The sequence below is a fragment of the Microcaecilia unicolor genome, chromosome 9 (genome assembly GCF_901765095.1).
Source record: "Microcaecilia unicolor chromosome 9, aMicUni1.1, whole genome shotgun sequence".
Lineage (NCBI taxonomy): Eukaryota > Metazoa > Chordata > Amphibia > Gymnophiona > Siphonopidae > Microcaecilia > Microcaecilia unicolor.
In genome coordinates, this window is record NC_044039.1 from 207,844,196 (window position 1) to 207,871,450 (window position 27,255).

At 44.6% G+C, this 27,255-nt stretch overlaps 1 protein-coding gene across 2 annotated transcripts in view; it reads left to right on the forward strand.

The window, feature by feature from the left end:
* The first annotated feature begins 3,702 nt into the window (after positions 1 to 3,702).
* The window catches only part of PPP4R3A (protein phosphatase 4 regulatory subunit 3A), a 135,379-nt gene continuing 111,826 nt past the window's right edge, over positions 3,703 to 27,255 (forward strand). For both annotated transcript variants that reach the window (XM_030214551.1, XM_030214553.1), the window contains exons 1-2: positions 3,703 to 4,647; positions 25,553 to 25,608. In XM_030214551.1, the coding sequence (XP_030070411.1) occupies positions 4,506 to 4,647; positions 25,553 to 25,608 (198 nt within the window). In that variant the 5' untranslated portion in view covers positions 3,703 to 4,505. The remainder of the gene's footprint in view (positions 4,648 to 25,552; positions 25,609 to 27,255) is intronic.

Genomic DNA, 27,255 nt, shown 5'->3' on the forward strand with positions numbered 1-27,255 from the left:
TCCGAAGGCTGATCACGCTCTTTTACCTGTGCTGTTTTTTTGTACTTTGGACTCCCTCCCTTTGGATCGCCTCCAGTGTTCTAAGGTTATACAGGGTTATTGGTTAAGAAGCCAATGACCTGGATTCAAATTGGTTCTTCAGCACCATCTCCAGAGAGACTGAGTCCAGAAATCTCAACAGCCGATTGCACAGCATACTCAGTCAAGCCTGCCTGTGCCAGGATTTTGTACCAACCTTTGGACAGTACCCTGTAGAAACTGAATCAGACCTTACCTGCTACGAGTTCTGTTTGACAGATTTAAGAACCTAATGAAGTTTTGATGGCTCATAGTTATTTCTACAAATAAACACAGTACAAAATAAATGTATATATTGAATATATTTGTCATCAAAATGATGTGTATTTGCCTTTTCCTTTATTTTTAGCCAATGTAAAACTAAAAAATTTAGTAATTTTGCAAATGAAAACTAAACTAGAGTTTACTTAGTTTATGCATAAATCCAGCACTGATTTTGGTGGACAAAAGTACAGTATTAAGCACCATTCGGTTCACATCTGCAGAGCAGGAGAAGCTAACAATGCTCCTTATCAGCTTTGGAAAGTCAATTCTCCCTCTGTTGCCTCAGGTACAAATTTAAAGACCTATTTCTTAAGCTGTGTTACAGCAACAGTGCAAACTACAATATTGGACGTTAATTGTGGACATCACAACATCAACCTGGTAAATTTTAAGCCAAAACTTCCAGAGAGAAACTTAAAGGGTCTAGCCTGTTTATTTATTTATTTATTGCATTTGTATCCCACATTTTCCCACCTTTTTGCGGGTTCAGTGTGGCTTACAATATGATATAAATGATGGAAATTCAATTTGTTACAACTTGGTTATCAATTACATTGTGTAGATTTAAGCGAGACAGTCAAGTAACGTTAAGGAATATAACAATGGAACACAGACATTGAAACATTGGAAGGGGACAATGGGAGGTTTAAAGGGCAATATTAAGGCATGAAGACATACGGTATACATATTTCTCTGAGTGGAGGTATGAGTAGTGTGAGATTACGGGGAGAGGATTGTAGAATTGGATGTGTGATGCAAGTAAACTCCTCCTCTCTCAGCAGCATTCCCCCCTCCCCAAATGGTTTAAAACTGTATTTACAAAATTGTTCCCCCCAAGCCCTACACTATTTAAAAAAAATTATTTATAGTTCCCTGTTTTCTTAACCTATTCTATTGGGGCATCCCTGGTTGTACAGTGGGGGGCAAGGAGCAATCCTCAGTTGCTCCTGCCTCTGCTGCACCATTTTCCAAAATGGTGCTTCTTGACTCCCTAGTTGTAATCTCACAGTACTACCACTTGGACCCTATCAGTACTGTTTCTCAAGTCCAGACCCGGAGAACCCCTTGTCAGTCAGATTTTCTGGAAATCTACAATGAATATGCGAGACTGGGAGAATGGGCGTGCAAGTGGCAGATGAAGTTCAATGTTGACAAGTGCAAAGTGATGCATGTGGGTAAGAGGAACCCGAATTATAGCTACGTCTTGCAAGGTTCCGCGTTAGGAGTTACGGATCAAGAAAGGGATCTGGGTGTCGTCGTCGATGATACGCTGAAACCTTCTGCTCAGTGTGCTGCTGCGGCTAGGAAAGCAAATAGAATGTTGGGTGTTATTAGGAAGGGTATGGAGTCCAGGTGTGCGGATGTTATAATGCCGTTGTATCGCTCCATGGTGCGACCGCACCTGGAGTATTGTGTTCAGTACTGGTCTCCGTATCTCAAAAAAGATATAGTAGAATTGGAAAAGGTACAGCGAAGGGCGACGAAAATGATAATGGGGATGGGACGACTTTCCTATGAAGAGAGGCTGAGAAGGCTAGGGCTTTTCAGCTTGGAGAAGAGACGGCTGAGGGGAGATATGATAGAAGTGTATAAAATAATGAGTGGAATGGATCGGGTGGATGTGAAGCGACTGTTCACGCTATCCAAAAATAATAGGACTAGAGGGCATGAGTTGAAGCTACAGTGTGGTAAATTTAAAACGAATCGGAGAAAATTTTTCTTCACCCAACGTGTAATTAGACTCTGGAATTCGTTGCCGGAGAACGTGGTACGGGCGGTTAGCTTGACGGAGTTTAAAAAGGGGTTAGATAGATTCCTAAAGGACAAGTCCATAGACCGCTATTAAATGGACTTGGAAAAATTCCGCATTTTTAGGTATAACTTGTCTGGAATGTTTTTACGTTTGGGGAGCGTGCCAGGTGCCCTTGACCTGGATTGGCCACTGTCGGCGACAGGATGCTGGGCTAGATGGACCTTTGGTCTTTCCCAGTATGGCACTACTTATGTACTTATGTACTTATGATTTGCATACACTACCTCATTATATGCAAACTTCTTTCATGCATATTCATTATGGATATCCTGAAAACCCGACTGGCAAAGGGTACTCCAGGACCGCATTTAGGCAACACCGCTCCAGGGGTATCCCTTGTTGACAAGGAAGTCGGGATGGGGGTGGGGTGGTGGAAAGAGGCTACATGCGTGTTTGTGTATATGTTTTTTAAAAATATATATTTTTTAAGGATGGTGATGGGAAATGATTTTATAAACCACGTTTTTGGACAGGGTGGGGGGGGGGCACAAGGAAATCACTATCCGATTAGAGATGGGGGGGGGGGAAAGCAGTGAAGGGAACGTTTACCTTACATATTTCAGATAGTGTGCCACAGTAAATAAGCCCCTTAGATTGTAAGCCCTCTTGGGACAGCAGAAATAGCGAGTTATCCAGTTCGAGGCAGCCTTTTGGCCATTCCTAAGTTTTAAAGTTACATCCCAAAGTAGTATTGACTTTGCAGTCCCTGATGCAGCTGCTACACACCGAAATCAGTGTGGGTATTTTCAAAATCCAGCACTGGCTCAAAATGTCCCTTCGGGATCTGGGTAACTGCAGCTCTGGGAGTGGACAAGTCATCATCCCCCATAATGCAACGGAAAGGGTTGTCAGAAAGCAAGGAGTAGCCTCAAGTCTCCCTCCCTCTTAGAACTGGGTAACTCTGGAACAGGGTGTGAGATAAATGTACATAAAGAAGTAAACGCGGAAAGGCAATTAGGCACAAATTCTACGTGTAAAAGGATGCAAAAGTAGAATGAACAAAAGTAGTTTTTGTTTTTTTTTTGTAAGGAAGCCGGAATCCTTTTAATTGGCTCAAACCGAAAATGAAAGGATCAGTGTTTGCACACAGGTTACATCACCCTATGCAGTGAGATTTGTTGTGGGTTTCCTTTACTCTCGTATCCATTTTTAGCAAGAATTGTATTCTCATGCAGTTTATTACTTTTTTTTTTTTCCTACCAAGCGGAAGAAAGACCTTTCCTCCATCCTTTCTGAGAGATCCCAAAACCAGACCGTCACTGCCCTGTCATCACCATCGCACAACACCGGGCAACAGCACTGCTTGCCTCAGTCAAAACAAGTTCCTTCGCATCGGTTCATTTGCTTTACGGCTTGTTGCTGCTTCTGATGAACGGAAGCCGTCTATCTACTGGGCTGCTTCACTGGGAGCCGCGCTACTACTACTACTACGGCCGTAGAACAGAGACAGAGCGCAGCAGCCGCCGCCACCAGGGTTACTGTAACTTTAAATTCTGGCGGGCCGCCCGTGCACTCGCTTGGCGGAGACCCCGTGCCACTAGCGAGAGGGGAACCAAGATGGCGGGTCTGTGAGTGAAGAGACGGAAAATTAAACACAATTTTTTTTTTTTTACACTTCGGCCTTAAGTCAGGCAGCGGGCGCAGAGGTCGGAACGCCGAACGGTTTTTATGATTATTATTTATTTGTTTTATTTTGGCCCTTAACGTTTCGTAGCGTTGCGGTCGACGGGAGAGTTGTGGTGGGAGGGGGGTAAGACGGCTGCTTTTTTGCGGCCTGCCTGGGTGTTGGGGAAGAGAACCTGGTTGGAGGACTGAGAGAGAGAGAAAATAATATGTATATAAAGGTGGACTATATACACAGAACCTTCCGGTGAGGGAACCGGAGAGCGTCAACGGGGCTGCGGGGACGGGTCAGGACGTCTCGTCCTTTCTCATCGTTGTTTCTTTGACCTCCTTGTCTTGGCTTTTTTTTTTTAAGTTTGGTTTATTTTAACCGCTTGAGTCGGTCTGGGGGGGGGGGGGGGAGGTAATCTTCACAATTGCGGTGAGGCGTTGGCTATTCTTGGGGGAGAAGGGGGGAAACAAGAACAAACCTAACAACGACAATAATCCTATTGCCCAAAATCCTGCACGCTGATTTGTTTTGCAGGTCCTCCACCACTTGCGAAAATGCCGCTTTTGTAGCCCAGGACCCGTGACGGAGAGAGGCCCCGCTTTCTGCCCCCACCTCTAGCTTTGTTTTTCACCCCCTTTCCCCCCCCTCGTCTTCTTCTTGGGAAGGTGCCCCGGGCCGCGCCTAAGCAGAGGAGAGTTTCGGGCGTGTGTGGGGGGTGGGAGGGCGGGCGGCAGGATGACTGACACCCGGCGACGGGTGAAGGTCTACACGTTGAATGAGGACCGGCAGTGGGATGATCGGGGCACCGGTCATGTGTCCTCCGGTTACGTGGAGCGGCTGAAGGGCATGTCCCTGCTTGTCAGGGCTGAGAGCGATGGTGAGTGCTGTTGCTGCTGCTTTACAGCATTATCTTCTGTTTGGGGGGAGGGGACAGATCAATTAATATCTTGTGTGTTTACAAGGGTTTTGTGCTGCTTTTTTAATCAATGGAGCGTTTTATTGGGCAAACTTTTTTTTTTTTGTAAACCAGATTATCTGCCAGGTGTGTTTTGCATTAGTGGTTAATAAACATCAGAAACATGAACTAATCAAACTTGATTAGTAGGAATCTGCGAAATGTTCCTTTAATTTTAGATTTTACTCATTATTCTTATGGCGAGTTTGTTTGATGATAACCTGTTTTGAGTCCAGTGCAGAAATGTATAGTTTAAGGACTTGATCAGGTTTGTAAGACATGACACACATAATATCACCTATTCACTGTCTTTATTTTATTTATTTATTGCATTCGTATCCCACATTTTCCCACCTCTTTGCAGGCTCAGTGTACAATACATCATGAATGATGGAAATGAACATAAGGATCTTGGGTACTATGGTAGTGATGAAACATGATAGTAGAATAACAAGCAAATGTTGTAAGACAATTCTGGATATATGTGTAGGGATTCACATTTGTTGGTCTTTGTGGTATGCCTTGTTAAAGAGATGAGTCTTCAGTAGTTTGCGGAAGTTAGTTAATTCGTAGATCGTTTTCGAGCAGCGTGGCAGCTCTTTCCAGAATTGTGTGATCAAGTAGGAAAAAGTTGACGCATGCATTAGTTTGTATTTTAGACCTTTACAGTTGGGTAAGTGAAGATTGAGGAATGTGCGGGATGATTTTTTAGCATTCCTGGGTGGTAAGTCTATCAGGTCTGACATGTAGGCTGGGGCATCTCCGTGAATGATTTTGTGAACTAGGGTACATATTTTGAACGTGATGTGTTCTTTGAGTGGGAGCCAGTGTAGCTTTTCTCGTAGGGGTTTCGCATTTTCATATTTTGTTTTACCGAATATGAGTCTAGCTGCTGTTTTCTGAGCTGTCTGAAGTTTCTTGATTATTTGCTCTTTGCAACCAGCGTAGGGTGCGTTGCAGTAGTCTAGATGACTGAGTACCATTGATTGTACCAGGTTGTGGAAGACGGTCCTTGGGAAGAAAGGTCTTACTCTTTTTTTAGTTTCCACACTGATTGGAACATCTTCTTGGTTGTGTTTTTCGCGTGACTTTCAAGAGTTAGGTGTCAATCAGTGGTAACTCCAAGAATTTTTAGTATATCCGAAATTGGAAGATTTAGTGTTGGTGTGTTAATGGTGGTGAATTTATTCGTGTTATGTTGAGAGGTGAGAATTAGGCATTGGGTTTTTTCTGCATTGAGTTTCAGTTGAAATGCATCCGCCCATGAATGCATGATGTGTAGGCTTTGGTTGATATCATTGGAAATTTCCTTTAAATCTTGTTTAAATGGGATGTAGATCGTTACGTTGTCTGCATAAACGTATGGGTTGAGGTTTTGGTTTGATAGTAGTTTGGCCAAGGGTATCATCATTAAGTTGAATAAGGTGGGTGAGAGGGGGATCCCTGAGGAACTCCGCATTCAGGTATCCATGTGGCTGATGTAGTCGAATTAGATGTCACTTGGTATGATCGTGTGGTTAGGAACCCCTTGAACCAATTGAGAACGTTGCCTCCGATTCCAAAGTATTCGAGTATATATAGTAGTATTCCATGATCAACCATGTCGAAGGCGCTAGACATGTCAAATTGTAGAAGTAGTATATTCTTGCCAGTTGCAATCGTTTGTTTGAACTTATTCATGAGGGTAACTAGTACTGTTTCGGTACTGTGGTTAGACCGAAATCATGACTGGGAGTCATGTAGTATTGAGAATTTAAGTAGTTTGTGAGTTGTTTGGTCACCATCCCTTCCGTTATTTTGGTTATTAAGGGAATGGATGCTACTGGCCTGTAGTTGGTTAGTTCGTTAGCACTTTTTTTTACGTCTTTGGATATGGGTGTGAGTAGAATGTTTCCTTTCTCCTTCAGGAAAAGTCCATTTTGTAACATATAGTTCACGTGATTCGTTAGGTCTGTTATAAATTGTTGAGGGGCAAATGTCATACGGTTGTTTGGGCATATATCTAGTTTGCAATGAGATTTGGCGAATCTTTTGAGTGTTTGGGAGATGAGATCCTCCGATAATAATCTCGAAGTTGGTCCAGGTTCTGTCGGGTATACACCAGGGTCTGGGTCTAGACAATCAAGGAGTATGGCATAATCGGTGGTACTGGTAGGGATTTTAAGTCGCAGTTGTACGATTTTCTCGTTGAAGTATCTCGTGAGATTGTCTGCTCCTGGTGTATCTTTGCTGTTGGTTGTAACTGGTGTGATATCTAGTAGTTTATTCATGAGTTGGAAGAGTTTGTGTCCTTGTAGTTTGGTCCAATTTCAGTTTTGTAATATTGTTTATGGCATCAAAATATTTACTAAGGTGATTATTAATACAGAGATTGAATTCCATTGTAAACAGTGGTTTAGGCATTTTCAATGGGTGATGTTTTGAATGTAGGAGTTGAGTTGTCAAATTATTCTTTTTAATTTGTAAATGTGTTGCCTGTCTTGTTGAAGTGGTATTATGTTTGCATATTTGGGGAGTGCATTAATAGTTACTGTTTACCTTATAGTAGAACTTGAACCGTATTGAGTTTTGGATAGAGCAGTTAGCCAGCAGACCAATCTAAATCATAGTATTTCAAATATCTTATTAATGTTAAATGCGCTTTTTTTTCTTATGATTAAATCTATGACATATATTATTAGTTTTGATGTTTTTCCAGTGTTTATAGGCTTCTTCCTGACTTTGAATCAGATGTAGTAAACATTTGTCCCAAGGAAATACTGTAATATTGGGAAAATTCTTCAATACATCTGGCCCTTTGAGCTCTGTTTAGTCAAGACCAAGCCCCTGGGACAAGAGTTACTTTTGTGCAAGCAGGAATTTGTTTTTGAAGAGGGTGGTGGATCTATAAATCCAGGCACAAGATCTCCTTGCTTTCCATATTGTGCTCAAAGGGTAACTGGTATATTGACTGAACTTTTGACATAGCAGTGCCCTATTTCATAAAGTCCCTTAGAGGTCTAGTAAGAGCAAGCGTTCCTTAAGTACAGTGGGGGTAATTCTCTATAGATAAGAGATAAAATTTAGACTAAGCAGCTGCCATTATCTGAGGACAAGCAGGCTGTAGTATTCTCACAGCTGGGTGATGCCATCCAGTGGAGTCCAGTGCGGAGACTGACTAGCAAGATCAAGAACATTCTAGTAGCATCCCACCATGCATGTGCAAATGCTTTCCCACCTGATGCATGAGCACGGGTCCTTCAGTCTTCATTTTTCGTGGATCAGGTAGTACAGGTCATAGTGTTCTCCTCACAGTGCTTTCTGATGGTGCCTTCCTGTGCAGGTTTTTCAGTCCATTTAGATCATTTTTTTCATCAGTTTCCCTTTAATTTCTTTTAGGAGCTCTTTTACTAAGCAGCCTTTACCGCCACCGGTAAAAGGCTGTTTTCATTTAAAAAAGGAAATGGCCGTGCCATAAGTTAAACACTTGCTGCATGGCCATTTCCTGGGAGAGCCCTTACTGCCTCCTGTTTAAGAGGTAGTAGGGGCCACAATGGTAACTAGGCAGCACCCGGTGCCAGAAAATTAAAAAAATGTTTTCTAGTGTTGGAATTGGTGTATGGCGAGAGTCAGAACTACGGGAGCCCAGTGGTAGGACCAAATTGCTGCACTCCAAGCCGGCACTACCCTTACAACCCTTTTGCAAAAGGGCCTTTTAGGTTTTGTTTTGGGGTTTTTTTGGCTCTTGGTTTCCTTGATTTTTTTTTTTTTTTTTTTTGTACTGCTAGGCCCTTTTTAGGTCAGAGCCCTAACTCAGTTTGAACACTGCCCCTTTATCTGGTTCAAAATTTAGGAAAGCTATCCCTTTCTTGACGGCCAAGAATACCCCCAGTGGCTTCAAAAGGTGCACCCAATGTAATCGGGTAATTTCCTTGACGGATCTACTTACTGGTGCATCGGATGCCTTGGATCTTACCGTGAGCCTAACTCTCTTTCCCTCTGTTTGCAGATGCATCTGAGGACACAGAGCAAGGCAGGTTCAACAGGAGAAGCTTTTTGGCTCCTCTAACATTAGCACTGGAAGCATTGGCAAACATCAAGGTCAAGACTTTAGTATCCACTGGAAGTGCACCAGCATTGAGGAGGTCTCCCCCTCTCTCGATATTGGACGCTGAGAGTAGGCCACGGGACCAGTCAGCATCAGACCCGACATCGAGGGCTTGTACGGGTTTGATGTCGTCCTCATCAGCACCAAAGGACCCCGATGCTGTGCATTAGTCCTTTCGATGCACAGTGCCAGGAGCGCCAGGGCATGAGCATCGCTGGTACCAGAAAGAGTTTTTACCCTCCTTTGAAGAGGTGCCGGTGTATGAGTTTCCTAGCAGCCAGGTCCCTGCTACTGGTTTGACACCGATGCCTTCTCAGGGTGCCTCTCTTCCAGTTCTCCCACCTTTGCCAATGTCTTCCTTTGATGAGTGGTTCCGAGCCATGCAGATGCTGCAGTTGCAAACTGCTCAGGGATTGAGGATGCGTGCACCAACTGCGGATCAAACTCAGGTTCTTCCTGAGGCACCTTCCATACCGGTGCAGAGACGACGCCAGCACCTTGAAGGGTGTTGACCTTAACACATACAGTACCGCTCTCAACGTTGGGGGACAAAGCTTCCTCTGAATCAGAGTAGGGCTGTACCTTAAGGCTCTTCAGGGTGAGGACATGGATCCACTGAGTCAAGGCAGGCACAGACTCATTCAGTACAATCTGAATATGAAGAAGTCTGAATGGGACAGCTCATGGGATTCAGAGCATGACCCACATTACTTCTTGGAGGAAGAGTCTTATGGGATACCTTCTGATTCCTCCCCACCTAAAGAGATGTACATCTCTACCTGAGGTTCACTATTTCACCAGTTATAGCAGGGAGATGACTTCTGCCTTCCAATTTAAGTTAGAAGCGGAGGAAGAGCCTGGGGCGGAGATGTTGCCTGTCTTGGACTACGAGGCTCCTCCTAAGGAAGGAGTGCATTGCACCCTATCCTTAAGGATGCACTGATGAACTTTCTATGTGCAGGTTGCACCTAAGAAGATAGATATGCAGTACCGCATCCAAAAGGCTCCCAGATTCAAGAGGGCTCAATTGCTACACCATTCTCTGGTGGTTGAATCCGCTCTCAAATGAGATAGGAGGTTCAAGACTTGTGTCTCAATACCCCCAGTTAGAGAGGTCAGGACACTAGACTCGTTTGGGAGGAAAACTATTTAGGCCTCAATGCTTATTGCCCACATCCAGTCCTACCAATTGTACATGAGCTTTTACTTGCAGTCTTTGGTCTGCAGTACACTAAGGTGCTCATTTTCAATAGAAAACAAGTTTCCACATCTTGCAGTTACTCTCCCACAAGAGCAGGCTTCACAGTTGGCCAGCAAGCAGCTGGAGTGTAGAAAATATCTGGCCAGGTGCACATGTGACTCTTGAGAAATTTATTAAAAAAAAATAGTATATTCCGCATGATTTAAATAATGCTTAGTGGATTGCATACATAATAAAATAAAACACAATCATAATAAAAACATCAATCAAGCATATATATCTTAAACTGCTGCTCCCCTCCCAATATAAATAGTCCCTCTCCAAGGCCAAAATTAGAGCTCAATTCTCCCTTTATCAGTATCACACTCCTTCATAAGCTTTTATAAACAAAAACCTCTTCAACTCTTGATCTCTTACAAGAAACCCCCCCAAAACTCTCTTATCTGCTTCATTCTAAGAGACGAAGAGTTCCAGAGCTGTGGACCCACGATTGTTAAAAAAAAAAAAATGGCTGAGCAATACTCTTTCAGATGTACCAATCGAAATGAAGGAACTTCCAGAAGAGTTTTATTTGTAGATCTCGAGTCTCTTACTGGTTGATAAAAATGTAACCCTGCCGCAATAAGTAGAGACCTTGTTGTTCAAAATTTTGAATACTAAAGATAATCAGCTTGTACTCTATTCTGCGTTCAACTGGAGGCCAGTGAAGTTGTTTCAGCACTGATGAAATATACGCAAAATCGGGGGCATCCCACTAGAACTCTAGCCACAGCATTCTGTGCCACTTGAAATGTAAATAATAAATTCTTTGACAATCCTGCCAAAAAGCTGTTACAATAATCAAAACATAGAGTATTGACATTCTCAATCGCCATCTGAAAATGATCCCGATTCAAAAACTCTCTTAAACATCTCAATAATTGCAATCTGAAAAAAAGCATCTTGAATGATCTTCACGTGAAATTTTAGACTAAGAGAAGAATCTAGGATAATAATCAGAACCTTTCAACACACACACAAGCTTTTTTAAAAGGAAAGCATTGTAAAACTACATCTTTCATGCCTGTCGCTTTTAATCTGTTAATCACAATAGAGTGGTCTATGGTATCAAATGTCAACAACATATCTAATGAATCAGTAAGAAATGCCTATGTTTGTCAAAATCAGTTCTGACAGTTTCAGAAAGAGAATTTAACAGGGTCTCGGTGTCATGGTTAGTCCAAGAACCGAATTGATTAGGATCTGATATACTATTCTGAAAAATACCCTAGTTGAGCATATACCACTTTCTCCATGATCTTAACAAGAAATGTAAGAGATGATAAAAGATTCTCCATTATAGGTGTGGGGATGCGCAGACTCTCATGGCTGTGTGTCTCTGACCTAGAACTGGCAGTTCAGGAGAGGTTGGCAAATGTCACCCCAGAAAGGAGCAACATTTTTGGAGATAAGGTGGAGGAGTTCGCTGACCTAAAGAAACATACAGACACCATCCAAACTCTGCCTCTGCACTATCCAGCTGCATCCTCTTCCTTATAGAGGTTTTTGAGTGGGTCTAAACGATGAACCTACTAAAAGGTGTAGGTTGCTTCTGCCTTCCTACTTCGCCCAGCAGCCCCAGGCCCAGTGTTCTCGGCCTTGCCAACCCTGTCCTTAGAAGGCGCCCCAGTTGAAGCAAGGGACAAGCTTTTGACTGGCTCCAAGAGAGCATAGCCGAACTCGGAACCATCCCGAACGGCCTACTGGTAGGGGGCAGACTTAATTTTTTTCCACCACAAGCGGCCCCTTGTAACCTCTTACTGGTGGGTTCTTCAAATAGTCCATCTCGGTTACGCCCTGCATTGGTGTCAAAGACCACCAAATTGCCCATCGAGAGCATCGTCGCTTAGCTCTCAGCATAAGCAGGTACTTGTAGAGGAAATCTCCGTCCTTCTCCAGACCAATGATGATGAGCCTGTGCCACCAGAGGAAGAAGAGAAGGGATTCTAGTCAAGGTATTTCCTTGTGCTCAAGAAAATGGGAGGATTTCATCCCATCCTAGACCGAAGGGCCCTGAACAAATTCTTGGTCCAAGAAAAGTTCAAGATTTTATTTATTTATGCATTCTTGTATCCCACTATTACCCAAAAACATGTTTCGGTTTGAAGTGGCTTACAATTTACATTCTAGTTGTGCTTAATCGTGATTTCCCTGGGTGCACTTCTCACCATTGAATGGATGAGATGGTGATTGCTGAGGATGGGCAGACTGGATGGGCCATTTGGCTATTATCTGCTGTCATGTTTCTATGATTATGACAAACGATTGTCTGTGCTCTCTGGACTTAAAGGATACCTGTACCCACATTTTGATACTTCCCAGTCCCAGGAAGTATCTTGGATTTTGAATAGGGAAACCCCATCACCAGTATCGCTTACTGCTATTCGGCTTCACATCAACTCCCAGGGTATTCACCAAATGTCTAGCATTAATAGCGTCATATCCGTGCAGGCTGGGAATGTGCATGTTTCCATATCTGGACGATTGGCTGGTCAAGAGTACATCACAGGAGGGAGGCATCAGTCAGTGTGCCTAACTATTCAGGTGTTAGATTTACTAGGGTTCATCATAAACTACCCCGTCCCACCTTCTTTTAGTCTAATGATTGGAATACATAGGGCCCTACTAGATAAGTTGCAAGCTCAGGTTTTTCTTCAGAATCGAGAGCACAGACCTTATCAGCAATTGCCTCACATGTCTGAAGCAGCAAGCAGGTCACAGCTCAGCAAGTGTTGAGATTGATGGACCACATGGCATGTCTCCACTTAAGAGAAGCCCATTGGACCCTAGTTTCCCAGTGGTCTCAGGCAACTGGGAACCTTGCAGATGTCATCCAGATTCCTTCAGAGTTGACTCGTGCCCTTCTCTGGTGGACAGTTTGGACGAATTTGATTGTGGGACTACCATTCCAAATTCCGCCACCTCAGAAGGTGCTAACAGTGGATGCCTCCAACCTAGACGGGGAGCTAGTGTAGATACGAGTGTAATGGTTAGTTCAGTGGGTTGTGGACCTGGGGAACCAGGTTTAATTCTGCTGCTCTGACGCTTGGTAGAGGGTTGATATCCTGGGGAACCAGGTTCAATTCTTTCTACAGCTCAGTGTGGCCCTATACAAGTCTCTTAGCCTTCCATTATCCCAGGTACAATATATATAACTTGGATTTCTATTACAGCGCAAAGTGTCTGTAATAGAAATTGTAGACCAGAAGTGGGAATGGGCAGATGAGACTATCCTTCTTCTCCCTCCTTATCCAATGTGACCTCGGTCTAGTCAGGGGAACCATTGTTGAAGGAGCTGTTGGAGGAGGGAGATGATCCGAAAGTACTGAGTTTGTTTCATAAAGAGGAGTTCAGTTCTTTTATTTCTGAGGCACTGGCAGTGCTTTCCATTGAGGAGCCTTCTGCTTTGGTGTCAGGAGTTCCATCTTCATTGGTCATGAGGGGCTTAGAGGTCCTAAGGTATTCCTGATGCATCCAGACATTCGAGACCTGATTACAACAGAATGAGTCTCATCGGACTTGGGGCTGAGAGTGGGAAGAGCCATAGCATGCCTCTATCCGTTAGTTCGGGAGGAGAAAGATAAATTGCAGCTTTTCATGGTAGGCTCCCTGGTTACGTCAGTGACTGAGAAGATCACCTTGCTTGTGGAAGAGAGTGTTACCTTAAAAGACATACAGGATAGGAAGCTAGAAGGGTAGCTGAAACAAGCCACTGAGGTTGCCAGAGGCTTACCTGTAAGCCTCCGGTCATTGGTCTTCAGGGGGCTATCAATTTCAAGATGATAGTGCAGGCCTGGTTGTCAGCAATATGGTTTGAAGTTGTACTTTCAGGCACCCCAATCTTTCATGTGGACAGGAAGCTAGAGCACCCATGCCTCCCGAGTTTCCCAGTAATGCGCGGCTGATCCAGTCTATCTTCAGGAATTTCAGGAGAAGTGAGCCAAATCACATCAGACCAGTGGGTTCTGTATTTTCTTACAGAAGGTTTCAAGTTAGAGTTCTCCGCCCGTCGTTCTTATCTTGCTGTCCCCTTGTCAAAAGGGAACCAAGGTGGTTGAGGTTCAGGCCACTGTAGATTCCTTGCTGGCGCTAAAGGCTGTTGTTCCATTTTCCCAGGCTGGACAGGGACAAGGTAGATATTCAATCTACATCATTGTCCCAAAGAAGGAAGGCAACTTTGGTCCAGCCTTAGATCTCAAAGTTCTAAACCATTGTCTCAGAGTATCCTGCTGTTGTATGGAGACATTAAGAGCAGTAATAGCCTAGGTTCAAGTGAGCAAATTTTTCACCGCCCTCAGTCTTAAGGAGGCGTACTTACCTTCTGCGTGTTGTTTCCTGCCAGAAGTAGACATAGAAGCAAGCAGATGTTATGACTCCTGATATAGTCATGATTGCTGAAACACAGACCCGTGTCTTTTTGGGTAGCTTCTTGGTGCGTGTTGTATGGTTTTTAAACATATTGGATTGATGATAAGAGAATAAACATTTTTCAAACTTTGGAAGTATTGCTATTTTTTGTTGGGCAGACAGGGTGTCCACACCCACTCTGCTTTTTCTTTGCAGTTGTATATACCCATATGGCTGCCATATTGGAGGTTTGTACTTTTTGCAAACTGGACCATCACTTCCACTTCAGGGCTTCAGTCTCGTGTCGGCTCCAAGAACATTACAAAGATTACGGTAGTTGTAGCAGCTTTCCTTTGGCGCCAAAAAATCAGTGTTCACCCATGTTGCGACGACTTACTCATTTGTTAGTTGTCCTGTTCAGACGGTGTCTGTCAAAGTGGTCCATCTTCTTCATTCGGTTTGGGTGATCAGTTTCGACAATAGCAGACTAACTCCATCACAGACTCTGGCGTATCTAGGCATTCTATTCAACACAGCACAGGAGAGGATCTTCCTCACGGAGCACAGGAGGTTGAAGTTGATTCAACAGATGGTCTGGAACTATTTCCAAGTTCTGGGGTCAATGACGGCAGCGATGGAAGTGGTGCCATTGGCAAGGGCTCATATGCGGCCATTTCAGGAATCTTTTCTCAGCCACTGGTCTCCGGTGTCGTAGAAATACAACTTTCAACTTTCTTGGATGCTGCTTGCCAGACATAGTATGGAGTGATTGCTGTCACCCAGGAATTTGACCATCTGAGCTCCCTTTCTGATAACACAATAGGAGGTGGTGTCAACGGATGCCAGCAAGCCGGATTGGGGAGCTGATTACAAGTTCCATCTAGCACAGGGCACCTGAATGAAACAGGAATCTCAATGGTCGATAAATTGCTTGGAGCTCAAGGCTCTACTGCAACCCTGGCCAAGGACACATCTTCTGTATGTCTTCCTTCCTTGGCTCTTGGAATGTAGCTTGTTGAAAAAGATCACTTTGCACCAGGGTTAACTAATTCTTGTAGCCCTGTATCGGCCGCAGAGATTGTGGTACGTGGACCTGATTTCAACTGCTGGACGCAGTTCCTCTCCAGCTTCCCCAGGTACACGGCCTACTGAAGCAAGGTCCAGTGCTTGTGAAGGATCCATGCCCTGGTCTTATGGCTTGACCATTGAAAGAGCTTGGTTGAGATGAAAAAGTTATTCCTTAGCACATGCAGCAAGTGAATCCAGCAACTGGTGGGTTGTGTCCATCTACCAGCAGGTGGAGATAGATTAAACGGAAGTGAGTGATACTGGGGCAACCAGCCCCTTCAGTAGCCAGTATATCTTTATCTGCAGCAGATGGTGGACAACTTCTCATCAGCTCCTGGATTCTTCGTCTGAGGTTTCTCCTGGGCTGTTAGCCAGTTGAGAGTTGGGGGTGTTTGACCACTTGTGGTTCTCTTTGGATGCATACCTGTAGGTTTGTGTCCCTGGTTCACCCCGTGATCTCCTGTCTCCCAGCTTTGTGTACCGGCTGTTTCTCTGCCTTTCTCACCACCATCAACAACAAAAAACGACAGCCTTTGTGTGTGTGTGTGGGGGGGGGGGGGGGGGGGAGACTACTTCTGACAGAAATGGAACTTTGTCGTCTTTCTCTGTCCCGTGGTGCCTCTCTGGTAGCGGGCCTGCGCTGGATGGTGTGCCTTGCTCCGGACCACGTTGCAGTGAGTACTTTGATTTTTTTTTTTCTTGATCTGCGGTTCCGCGATGCGCATCGGTGGCATGGTGGCAGAAGTTGTTAAGCAGTGCTCCCACTATGGAAAAAGGAAATCTGCAGTGGGCATCTGGTGGACTGCTTGGAGCCCTTTGTGGAGGAGAGTTCGTTTGTTTCTGGCCGCCCGTTTCCCACACTGAACCTTAGGGCTGACATGCCATTTTGTCTGCTGGTGCTGATGCAGCTCCCGCCGATCAGCTGATGGTGATGTCGGAGCCTTTGTGTAATTTTGGCCTCTTCTGCTGCAGGGGTTCCTAATTCATCTTTGCGGCTGCTCCGGATCCTTCGGAGCTGGGGAGGGATTTTCTCCATTCTTCTTCATCGGCCATGTTTATTGAAGAGGACCCTTCCTCGGTCTCGGCACTTTGCGGATTCCCCCTTCCCCCCTCCAGGTCCTCTTTGCAAAATTTGGGAACCCACACCCTGGAACCCCTTGAGAATCCTCAGACGAGAAGATGGGTAGTGTTTGAGGCAGGGTTGGTTGCCCCCCACTTCCCATCCGCCTTCACTTGCTGCCCTGTCTGGGAACTCCCTCCGTCCCTCTTGTCTAGAGGAGCTGGAGGAGGGTGAATTGTTCCAGGAGGAACCAGATGATCCCTCTGCTGTTCGCGTTTTTCATAGAGACGAGTTACCTTCTCTGATATTCAGTGCTTTAAAGACCTTAAATAAGGCTGACCGGGAGGTGGCTACAGCCGCTGTGGTCAGTCCTAAAATGGTCAGCACAAGGAAGCCTTCTAAGGCATTCCTGGTGCATGAAGCCCTTCAGGAGCTCATTTGATGGGGGTCTCGTGGGTTCTAAGTCTGTGACCCGTCTTTACCCAGTGGTCGCTGACCTGATAGACAAGTTTGGCCTCCCTACTGTTGCGCTGATGACGGCGGTTACCAAGAAGACTATTTTTACCAAGGAGGGTGGTGTCACACTTAAGGACATGCAGAACAGGCGACTGGAAGCTTCCCTGAAGCGGGTTTTTGAGGTATCAGCGTTAGTCCTTAATGCTTTGATTTGTCCTTGCCTTTCTCAGGGCACAGACCGTAGAAGTCTGCCCAGTACTGTACTGTTCTTGTACTAAGTTCTAAAGCTAACGTCAAAGCCCCTTAAAATTTACACTACAGCCCATCCCTATCTATTCAGTCACGATCAGGTGTAGACTGTAGAAGTCTGCCCAGCTCCCGTTTTGTTTCCCAATTACCGGCGTCGCGAACCATTCCTTCTAAACAGTATTCCTTTGTGTTTATGCCACACGTTTGAATTCCATTACTGTTTTCATCTCCTCCACCTCCTGTGGGAGGGCATTCCACATATCCACCACTCTCTCCGTGAAAAAATACTTCCTGACATTACTCCTGAGTCTACCCCCCCTTCAACCTCAATTCATGTCCTCTAGTTCTACCGCCTTCCCGTCTCCGAAAAAGGTGATTGAGTCTCCAGCTACAACAGTGCTTCTATCTTTTCCCCTGTGGGCTATAATTGGAGACATATCCTCGGTGCAAGAGGATAATACATCCTCTGGTGTATTATCCAGTCGATTGTCTTGCCAACATTCTTTCCATGACCTCATACCCATCCTGGCGAAAGTGCCTTGCACACCTTGGACTGCAAGTGAGCATTGGCCTTTTACTTGGAGCGGACCAAGCCCTACAGACAGTCCAGCCAACTTTTTTTTTTTTCTTTTGATCCTAACAGGATGGGGGTTGCCATTGGGAAACGCGCAATCTCTAATTGGCTGGCAGATTGCATTTCTTTCACTTATGCCCAGGATGGGCTGACCCTGGAGGGTCATGTCAGAGCCATGGCTGCGTCAGTAGCTTCCTTTGAAGAAATTTGTAAGGCTGTAACGTGGTCTTCAGTCCACATATTCACATCTCACTACTGCCTTGAGCAGGAATACCTGATGCAACAGTCAGTTTGGACAGACAGTACTGCAGAATCTGTTTGAGGTCTAGAATCCAACCCCACCCTCCTAGTCCCATTTTGTTCTGTTCCAGGCTGCTCTCTGTTTGTATATAGTTTCAGATTGATCTCTGTCCTCGCCATTGCGAGACCCAGTTGTCCTACGGTTGTTGTTTTTGGTGAGCATGGTAGCTAGAGATTCCCCACTTGTGAGAAGTATGGCCTGCTTGTCCTCGGAGAAAGTGAAGATACTTACCCTGTAGCAGATATTCTCTGAGGAAAGCAGGCCTTATATTCTCACAAACCCTTCTTCCTCCCCTTGGAGGTGTCTCCTATTTTTTTTTTACTTTTATTATGCTACTAGTAAGAGAGGCCCGTTTCTGGGAGAGATGAAACGGGCGCTAGCAAGGTTGTGGGGCAGGGGGAGATGGGGTTTGCAGCCTGTAGAGGCATGTTCAGCGACCCAGCTGTCCCCAAAGCACCCTGCAGGCACGGGGAAGATAGCGTTTGGAGCCTCGCGAGCGGACGTCAGCGAGCCAGTTGTCCCCCAATTCCCCCCCCCCCCCCCCCCCGGTCGTCAGCGAGGCAGCTGTCCCCGAATCCCCCTCGAGGCACCTGCGAACTCTGTGATGGTGTTTCTGTCGGGATCGTGCGTTACTTTTGTGCAGTGTGGTCCGGCGCAGATATTTCCTCCAGTGTGGTCCGCCCTCGTCGTCGAGACGTTCTGACCCGAGGGCGGGGCATACAGCGGTTCACACTTCTGATTTGCAGGCATGGGCAAGCAGGATATCTCTGGCGCCTCACTGTTCCAGTTTAGAGGGGCTTTTGAGGCTTCATTTAGAACGTTGGGTTGCAAATTATGTCCGGAAGGGGCGTGGCTGAGGGCGGGTCCTGAGTGACAGTGAGTGGTGCATGAGTGACAGTGAGTGTTCCTGGCAGCCTAGCCTTCAGTGTTTCCCTCCCACAGAGTGAGCTTCAGAATGTTCCAGGTGAGAATTATTATATAGGATGTTACTGTACAGTAAAACGCTGTTATCCGCACTATTCTCTGCAGGGGGGTGGTCTAGATAATCTCAAATCTGAATACAGTGCAATCCGCTGGGACCAAAGAAATGCATGCAGTTAACCGGAGCGTGCACTTAATCGTTGTGACCCAAAGAAGCTTGACATCTGATAAACATGTACAGTACTGTTTATTATACTTACAGTATACAGTCTCCGTTAACTGATAGGCTTCTTGAAGTAATCAGTTATAGTCCTCTGTACACTGTTGGGTCTGTGAGTTCCATATACTACGTCTGTCAGACGGTAAAAACTGTCATAGCACTGACATCCAGTGGCCTCCAGATAGGCCCGCACAGTGTTGACTCTTCAGCGCTCTTGCAAAAGTGACAGGAGGAGGTTGTTGAATTTCGTCAGCATGTACCTCGCTGCTCATTTCATCCTCTTTCATCATCAGCCGTTGTTGCCTGCGTGTAGGCACATATCTCGACATCAGTGCTGTCGTCAGCTGTTTCTAGATCATAATCAACAGCTACATAGCAATGAAACTCCTCTTCAGTAAAATCGGCTGGGATGTCAATAACCTGTTCATCTGATGCGTTTGCAACAGCTGCATCTGTTTTCGTCCCTCTCCACATCCTTAACAAAGCTTGCCCGCTTGTAGCAGTCCACAATGGTTGCCTGTGTAACATGATTCCAGGCTTCTTTCTACATTTGTAGGGAATTCAACAGTGATAGAATACCAGCCAGTTCAACAGCACGTTTATCCTTGCCAGTCTGGTCATCCATAACGCTCATCAGACGACATAGCACAAGAGCCCGATAATGTTTGAAATTGGCTATTATGCTCTTATCCATAGGTTGGATCAGAGAGGTAGTGTTTGGTGGCAGGAAGACCACCTTGACGTTAGACAGTCTGACATCGTCCCTGTGTGCAGCACAATTACCACAAAGCAACAAAATCTGACGCTTTTGTGTCTGCATTCTAGTGTCTAACTTCTTTAGCCACTGTTTCCAAATTTCCCCAGTCATCCATGAATTTGCGTATGACACAGGAAGTCGCTTAACTTTCTTGAAGCAACGGGGCTGTTTTCAATGACGAGTGTTCCAACTTCTCACTCCCATCCATATTGCAGCAAAGGAGGATCGTCAGTCGGTCCTTCGACGTTTTACCTCGCAGATAAAGAAGGCCAAGAGGGATTACGAAAAAAAGATAGCAGTAGAGGCAAAAAAAAACATATTAAAATTTTTTTTTCGGTACATTAAAAGCAGGAAGCCGGCAAAAGAATCGGTTGGGCCGCTGGATGACCAAGGGGTAAAAGGGGCGATCAAGGAAGTCAAAGACTTAGCGGAGAGATTAAATGAATTCTTTGCTTCGGTCTTCACTGAGGAAGATTTGGGTGGGATACCGGTGTCGGAAATGGTATTTCAAGCGGACAAGTCGGAGAAACTTACTGAATTCACGGTAAACCTGGAGGATGTAATGGGGCAGTTTGGCAAACTGAAGAGTAGCAAATCACCTTGACCAGATGGTATTCATCCTAGAATACTGATAGAACTGAAAAATGAACTTGCAGAGCTACTGTTAGTAATATGCAATTTATCCTTAAAATCGAGCATGGTACCGGAAGATTGGAGGGTGGCCAATGTAACGCCGATTTTTTAAAAAGGTTCCAGGGGAGATCCGGGAAATTATAGACCGGTGAGTCTGATGTCGGTGCCGGGGAAAATGGTAGAAGCTGCTATTAAAAATAAAATTACAGAGCACATCCGAGGACATGGATTACTGAGACCAAGTCAGCACGGTTTTAGTGTGGGGAAATCTTGCCTGACCAATTTACTTCAATTCTTTGAAGGAGTAAACAAACATGTGGACAAAGGGGAGCCGATTGATATTGTGTATCTGGATTTTCAAAAGGTGTTTGACAAGGTGCCTCATGAAAGGCTTCAGAGGAAATTGGAGGGTCATGGGAGAGAAGGAAATGTCCTATTGTGGATTAATGGTTGAAGGATAGGAAACAGAGTGGGGTTCAATGGGCAGTATTCACAATGGAGAAGGGTAGTTAGTGGGGTTCCTCAGGGGTCAGTGCTAGGACTGCTGCTCTTTAATATATTTGTAAATGATTTAGAGATGGGAGTAACTAGCGAGGTAATTAAATTTGCTGATGACACAAAGTTATTCAAAGTCGTTAACTCGTGAAAGGATTGTGAAAAATTACAGAAGGACTTTACGAGGCTGGGAGACTGGGCGTCTGAATGGCAGATGACGTTTAATGTGAGCAAGTGTAAGGTTGATGCATGTGGGAAAAAAGAACCCGAATTATAGCTACGTCATGTAAGTTTCCCCGTTAGGAGTTACGAACCAAGAAAGGGATCTGGGTGTCGTAGTTGATAATACACTGAAACCTTCTGTTCAGTGTGCTGCTGTGGCTAGGAAAGCGAATAGAATGTTGGGTATTAGGAAAGCTATAGAAAACAGGTGTGAGGATGTTATAATGCCGTTGTATCGTTCCATGGTGCAATCGCACCTTGAGTATTGTGTCCAGTTTTGGTCGCCGCATCTCAAGTAAGATATAGCGGAATTGGAAAAGGTGCAGCAAAGGGCGACGAAAATGATAGCGGGGATGGGACGACTTCCCTATGAAGAAAAACTAAGGAGGCTAGGGCTTTTCTGCTTGGAGAAGAGACGGTTGAAGGGAGACATGATAGAGGTATATAAAATAATGAGTGGAGTGGAATAGGTGGATGTGAAGCGTCTGTTCACGCTTTCCAAAAATACTAGGACTAGGGGGCATGCGATGAAACTACATAGTACATTTAAAACAAATAGGAGACCCAACGTGTAATTAAACTCTGGAATTCATTGCCGGAGAATGTGGTGAAGGTGGTTAGCTTGGCAGAATTTAAAAAGGGTTTGGACGGTTTCCTAAAGGACAAGTCCATAGACTGCTACTAAATGGACTTGGGAAAAATCCACAGTTTCGGGAATAACATGTATAGAATGTTTGTATGTTTGGGAAGCTTGCCAGGTGCCCTTGACCTGGATTGGCCGCTTGATGGGCCTTTGGTCTTTTCCCAGTATGGCAGTACTTATGTAGTTTTGGCATGTTTGAATGCAAGTGTTCCATCAGGAATCGCTTGCCAGTAGAGACCGTTTTCGTCAGCATTTGAAAATATCATGAGGTGCAAACTCGTTCAAGATGGTAGGAAGAACTGAAACAACCCAATTTTCAGCACCAAAGTCGTCAGCGTCTTGTTTCTCACCATGCTGTTTCTTGAATTTTATGTTGTTCCATCTTTCCAACCATCCATCAGTGGCTTTGAATTCAGTCAGTCCAAGACTTTCAGGTAGCTGGTTAGCTTTCTCCATAAGCAGTGGACCACTGACAGGAAACTGTCTTCTCCTGACTTGAGAAAACCACCGAAGAAGAGCATCTTCTACCTCCTCAGTTTTTCCTGCCCGTTTACGTTTCTGTTGTAGATTTGTATTGTTTTGCCAGTCTTCCAGAAGCTGGTTTTTCTGCTTCAAGATATGTGAAATTTGACTGGGATTGACACCATATTCTTTTAACAATAGATGCTTGACTTTCTTTGTTTTCAAATTTTTTTAAGAACTTGTATTCGTTCAGCCAGTGTTAAAGTCTTACAGTTGCACGACGACACCGCCGCCAGTGTACACTCGTCTTTTGCTTCTTCTGCCTGTGGCAGTTAACCAATGAGATTTCAAATTTACCGCCCCTTTGTCACGCGCCAATCGGCTTCCATATTCCACTTGTGTGCTTATGCAGAGTCTTTCCTGCAGAGGAGCGGTCTTAAACCATGCATATGAGCAAAACTTGCACTTATCAGTGGTGCGCTAAACCGAAGTTTGTCCCCATAGAAATTGATGGCGCCAAAAGCGGGACCGAAGTATGGCATGCAGTTAAACAGAGCATGCGCTTATCCAACGTGCACTTAAATTGAGTACACTTTAATTGGAAAAAACTTTGGAATATTAAAATTGCTCACCAGAAGGATATGGCACCTTTTGGAGCTAGATAGAAAGAAGGCCCCGTGAAGCTCCGCTGAGTTGCGCGAGCCTCAAATTGATGCGAATGCACATATATGTGACCATGCATGGCACACAGGCACTCGCGATATAGTAGAGCTTCGCGGGGGCTTCTTTCTATCCACCTCCGGACTGTTCCGCATCCTGGTGAGCAATTTTAATTTTTCAACTATCTCTGGGAAATGGAGACTGGGGGGTAATTTCGATCCGGATAATGGGACATCCGGATGATCGGTGGGCGAGAAGGCATTCATGCATGTGAAGTGGAGCATGGCTCATGCTCCACAAAGCTCTTTAAAGCTTGTTATAAACGCTGGACTGGGTAATGCGGGTCATGTTACCCACTTGTGAGAATAAATTGTCCTAGTCACCCTCCTGGCCAAATTCAAGCAGGAGATTGCCACAGGCAAAAGCATATTTCTCCTCCAGTTCGACATGTCGAGCACATTCAACATGGTAAACCACAACATACTACTAAGAATACTAGGCCACTTCGGGATTCAAGGAAACGTACTTAACTGGATCAAAGGCTTTCTAACCACCAGAACTTATCAAGTAAAATCAAAGTCAAACATATCACCACCGTGGAAAGCAGTCTGCGGAGTACCTCAAGGATCACCATTATCACCAATACTCTTCAACATGATGATGATTCCACTGGCACAGTCCTTATCCAACCGAGGCCTTAACCCATTCATTTACGCAGATGATGTTACAATATGCATCCCCTTCAGACATGATCTGACAGAAATAACCAACAAAATCAACGATAGTCTGAACATCATGGACTCCTGGGCAAACTCATTCCAACTGAAACTGAACACCGAAAAAACACATTGCCTCATCCTCTCCTCTCCATATAACAAATACAAACCCACAACCATAAATACTCCAGGACATACCCTCCCTACCTCGGACAGTTTGGAAAATACTCGGTGTCACACTCGATTGCAACCTTACCCTCGAGAGCCAAGTAGACTCTGTAACAAAGAAAATGTTGTATTCAGTGTAGAAGCTCAAACGATTAAAACCTTTCTTCCCAAGAGCAACTTTTCGATACCTAATACAATCAATGGTCTTAAGCCATGCAGATTATTGCAACGGAATCTACGCGGGCTGCAAAGAACAACTCATTAAAAAAACTCCAGACTGCCCAAAATACAGCAGCCAGGCTGATATTCAGCAAAACACGCTTCGAAAGTGCCAAACCCCTCCAAGAAAAGTTGCATTGGCTCCCAATCAAAGAACGGATCATCTTCAAAATCTGCACCTTAGTCCACAAAATCATATACGGCGTAGTCCCAGAATACATGACAGACCTCATAGACTTACCAATAAGAAACAGTCAGATCATCAAGATCCTACCTAAACCTACAGTACCCAAATTGCAAAGGACTGAAATACAAAACAACTTACGCATCTGGCTTCTACCTAAGCGCACAACTATGGAATGGACTTCCAAAAGCTATGAAAACAATCCACAACCACTTGAACTTCAGGAAATCACTAAAAACCAACCTCTTCAAAAAGGCCTACCCCAATGACCCCACGTAACCCTCTTCACCTACCAACACAGCATGATTACGATCGTACAGGACAACACGCAATCTTCATCCATTCCGACCCTCCACTTATACCTCATACGATCACTGTACAATTTTGTATTTGTTATCCACTGACTGGGCAAACGCCTTTGACGGTACTATGTAAGCCACATTGAGCCTGCAAACAGGTGGAAAAATGTGGGGTACCAATGCAACAAATAAAGGCTTGCTGTCTTCGGAGAATACCTGCTACATGTAAGTATCTTTGCTTTCCATTGGTCCCAAGAGATCAATCCATAAGCCCTCCCTATGTTTTTTTATTTGTGTCTGGTTTTCTGGGCCACATGTAGGCACGGGGATTTTGGTTTTCTGCAGGTGCTGATGTAAAAAAAAAAGAAAACCCAGCAATTCTGAAGAGTAGGCAATGTTGGTGCTGTTGCCTTCGCACTGTTTGGCAGTTCTGTGCTTGCTTGAGCCTGCACACTTGTGGGTTTCTTCGAGTTCCAGGTTCGTGTTTCAAAGTGGTTCTTGTTTGAGGCAGGAGATCTCTCTTTTAGCTGTTTTGACTTATTGCTTTATCATGAATACTGATGGGAAAGGTTACTGCACGGGATTCTTATGGCGGAGCACTTTGTTCTCTGTATCTCCACCTGATGATAAATGACCATAATCCACAAGCCTCTGGGTTGGTCTCTTGGGTCTAAAGGAAAGAAAAGGTAAGCACGAAGTTTTCCTTTGTTTAACAGGGTATTAACTATATCTACCAACTTGTACATTAAGTTGAATATTTTTTTTTAAGACTCGTGCTGTGCTTGAAAATATAGTAAAACTGGAGATGAAGAAAATTTTGCCTTTTTTTTTTTTTTTTTCTTTTAGGTTCTCTTCTTTTGGAATCCAAAATCAATCCTAACACTGCGTACCAGAAACAACAGGTAAAATTTTAAGCTTCTTACTTTCTGATTGCTATTTTGCGTTTCTAATTTGGCATTCATTAGGGGGCCATTATGACTGATTTCCAGTGTTTTCCTTTTTACATCAAGGTCCATGGATAGGCTAAGGAGTATAATAATAATGTGCTGCAACCAATTACTTTTACTGGTGGAGTTGCTAGCCTCAAGTAAGAACATAAGAAAAGCCATGCAGAGTCAGACCAAAGTCTGTTGAGGCCAGCCAGTCTTGGGTTCCTATATGTGTATTATTTGACTAGTTTCTTTGTTAATATACATAACAGGGCTAAAATTGCTGTCCATAAATTAAATCTTTCCTTTTCGTCCATACCAAATCAGTCTAGAACAGTGATGGCGAACCTTTCAGAGACCGAGCACCCAAATAGCAACCCAAAATCTAATTATTTATCATGAAGTGCCGGTACTCATTATGGGCGGGGTCACCACATATGACTCCACCCCTATGATAGCCACACCCCCTTACACCAGCCATGGCGCATATAAACAGACATCATTGAAAATATTATACTAGTATAGGAGAAAAAAATAACATGATTTTCTTTCATTATAAATCATTTCTGTAAGTTGTTACAGCTCTAGTATACCCAGTGCAAAATAAGACAGCAGATGTAAATTCTCAAATTGGACATATTCCAAACACTAAAATGAAAATAAAATGATTTTTTCTACCTTTGTTGTCTGGTGATTTTGTTTTTCTATCCATATTGGTCCTAGTCGCTGATTCTGCTGCTCTCTATCTGTTCTCTTAACTCCGTTTCCTGGGCTTCCTTTCCATTGTATTTCTTTACTTTCCTCCTTTCTTCTTCATTTCTTGCCCTCCATCCATGTCCAGCCGCCCGACCTCCCTCCCACCCAGCATCAAGCCTCCCTCCCACCATGCAGCAGCACCCAGCGTCAGGCCTACCTCCCTCCCACTACGCAGCAGCACCCAGCGTCAGGCCTCCCTCCCACCCAGCAGCACCCAGCGTCAGGCCTACCTCCCTCCCACCCAGCACCAGGCCGACCTCCCTCCCTCCCACCAAGCACCACGCCGCTTGCCCTTGCTCCCTCCCTCTTCCAAACAAGCATTAGCCCGCCCGTCCTTCCTCTGTCCCTCCCAGCACCACGGCCCCCCTCCTCCTCTGCAATTGAAAAAATGTACCGGGTTAAGGCAGCAGCGGCAACGAAAAGCGTAGTCTTCACTCGGCGCGCTTCCCTTCTGTCTCGCTTTCAAGCTCTGGTCCCCCTTCAGTTTTGTTCATGGAGACATTGTTGTACACTCATATGTAGTGTTTCTTCTCATTGGGATTGCACTATTACTCTTATTGCCAGCTCTTTCATTCTGGGCATTAGAGAAACATAGTTTTTCTTTTTATTTTCAGCTAGTTCTACGCATTATGAATTGTAGGACTAGCTGCTGTTTCAGAAAAGGTTTTTAATTCTGATTGTCCCCTGTATTAGCCACATGCCTGTACTGCTTTTTTTTTTCTGTGGAAGTCTTATGCCCATTATTATCAGCTATGACATTCTCTGGGAGTTTCAGGTTTTTCATTCTGATTCTCCCCTGTATTACGACACAGAAAGGGGTGGAAAAAAAAGAACAACTCCAAGAGATCAAACAGAATACCAGGA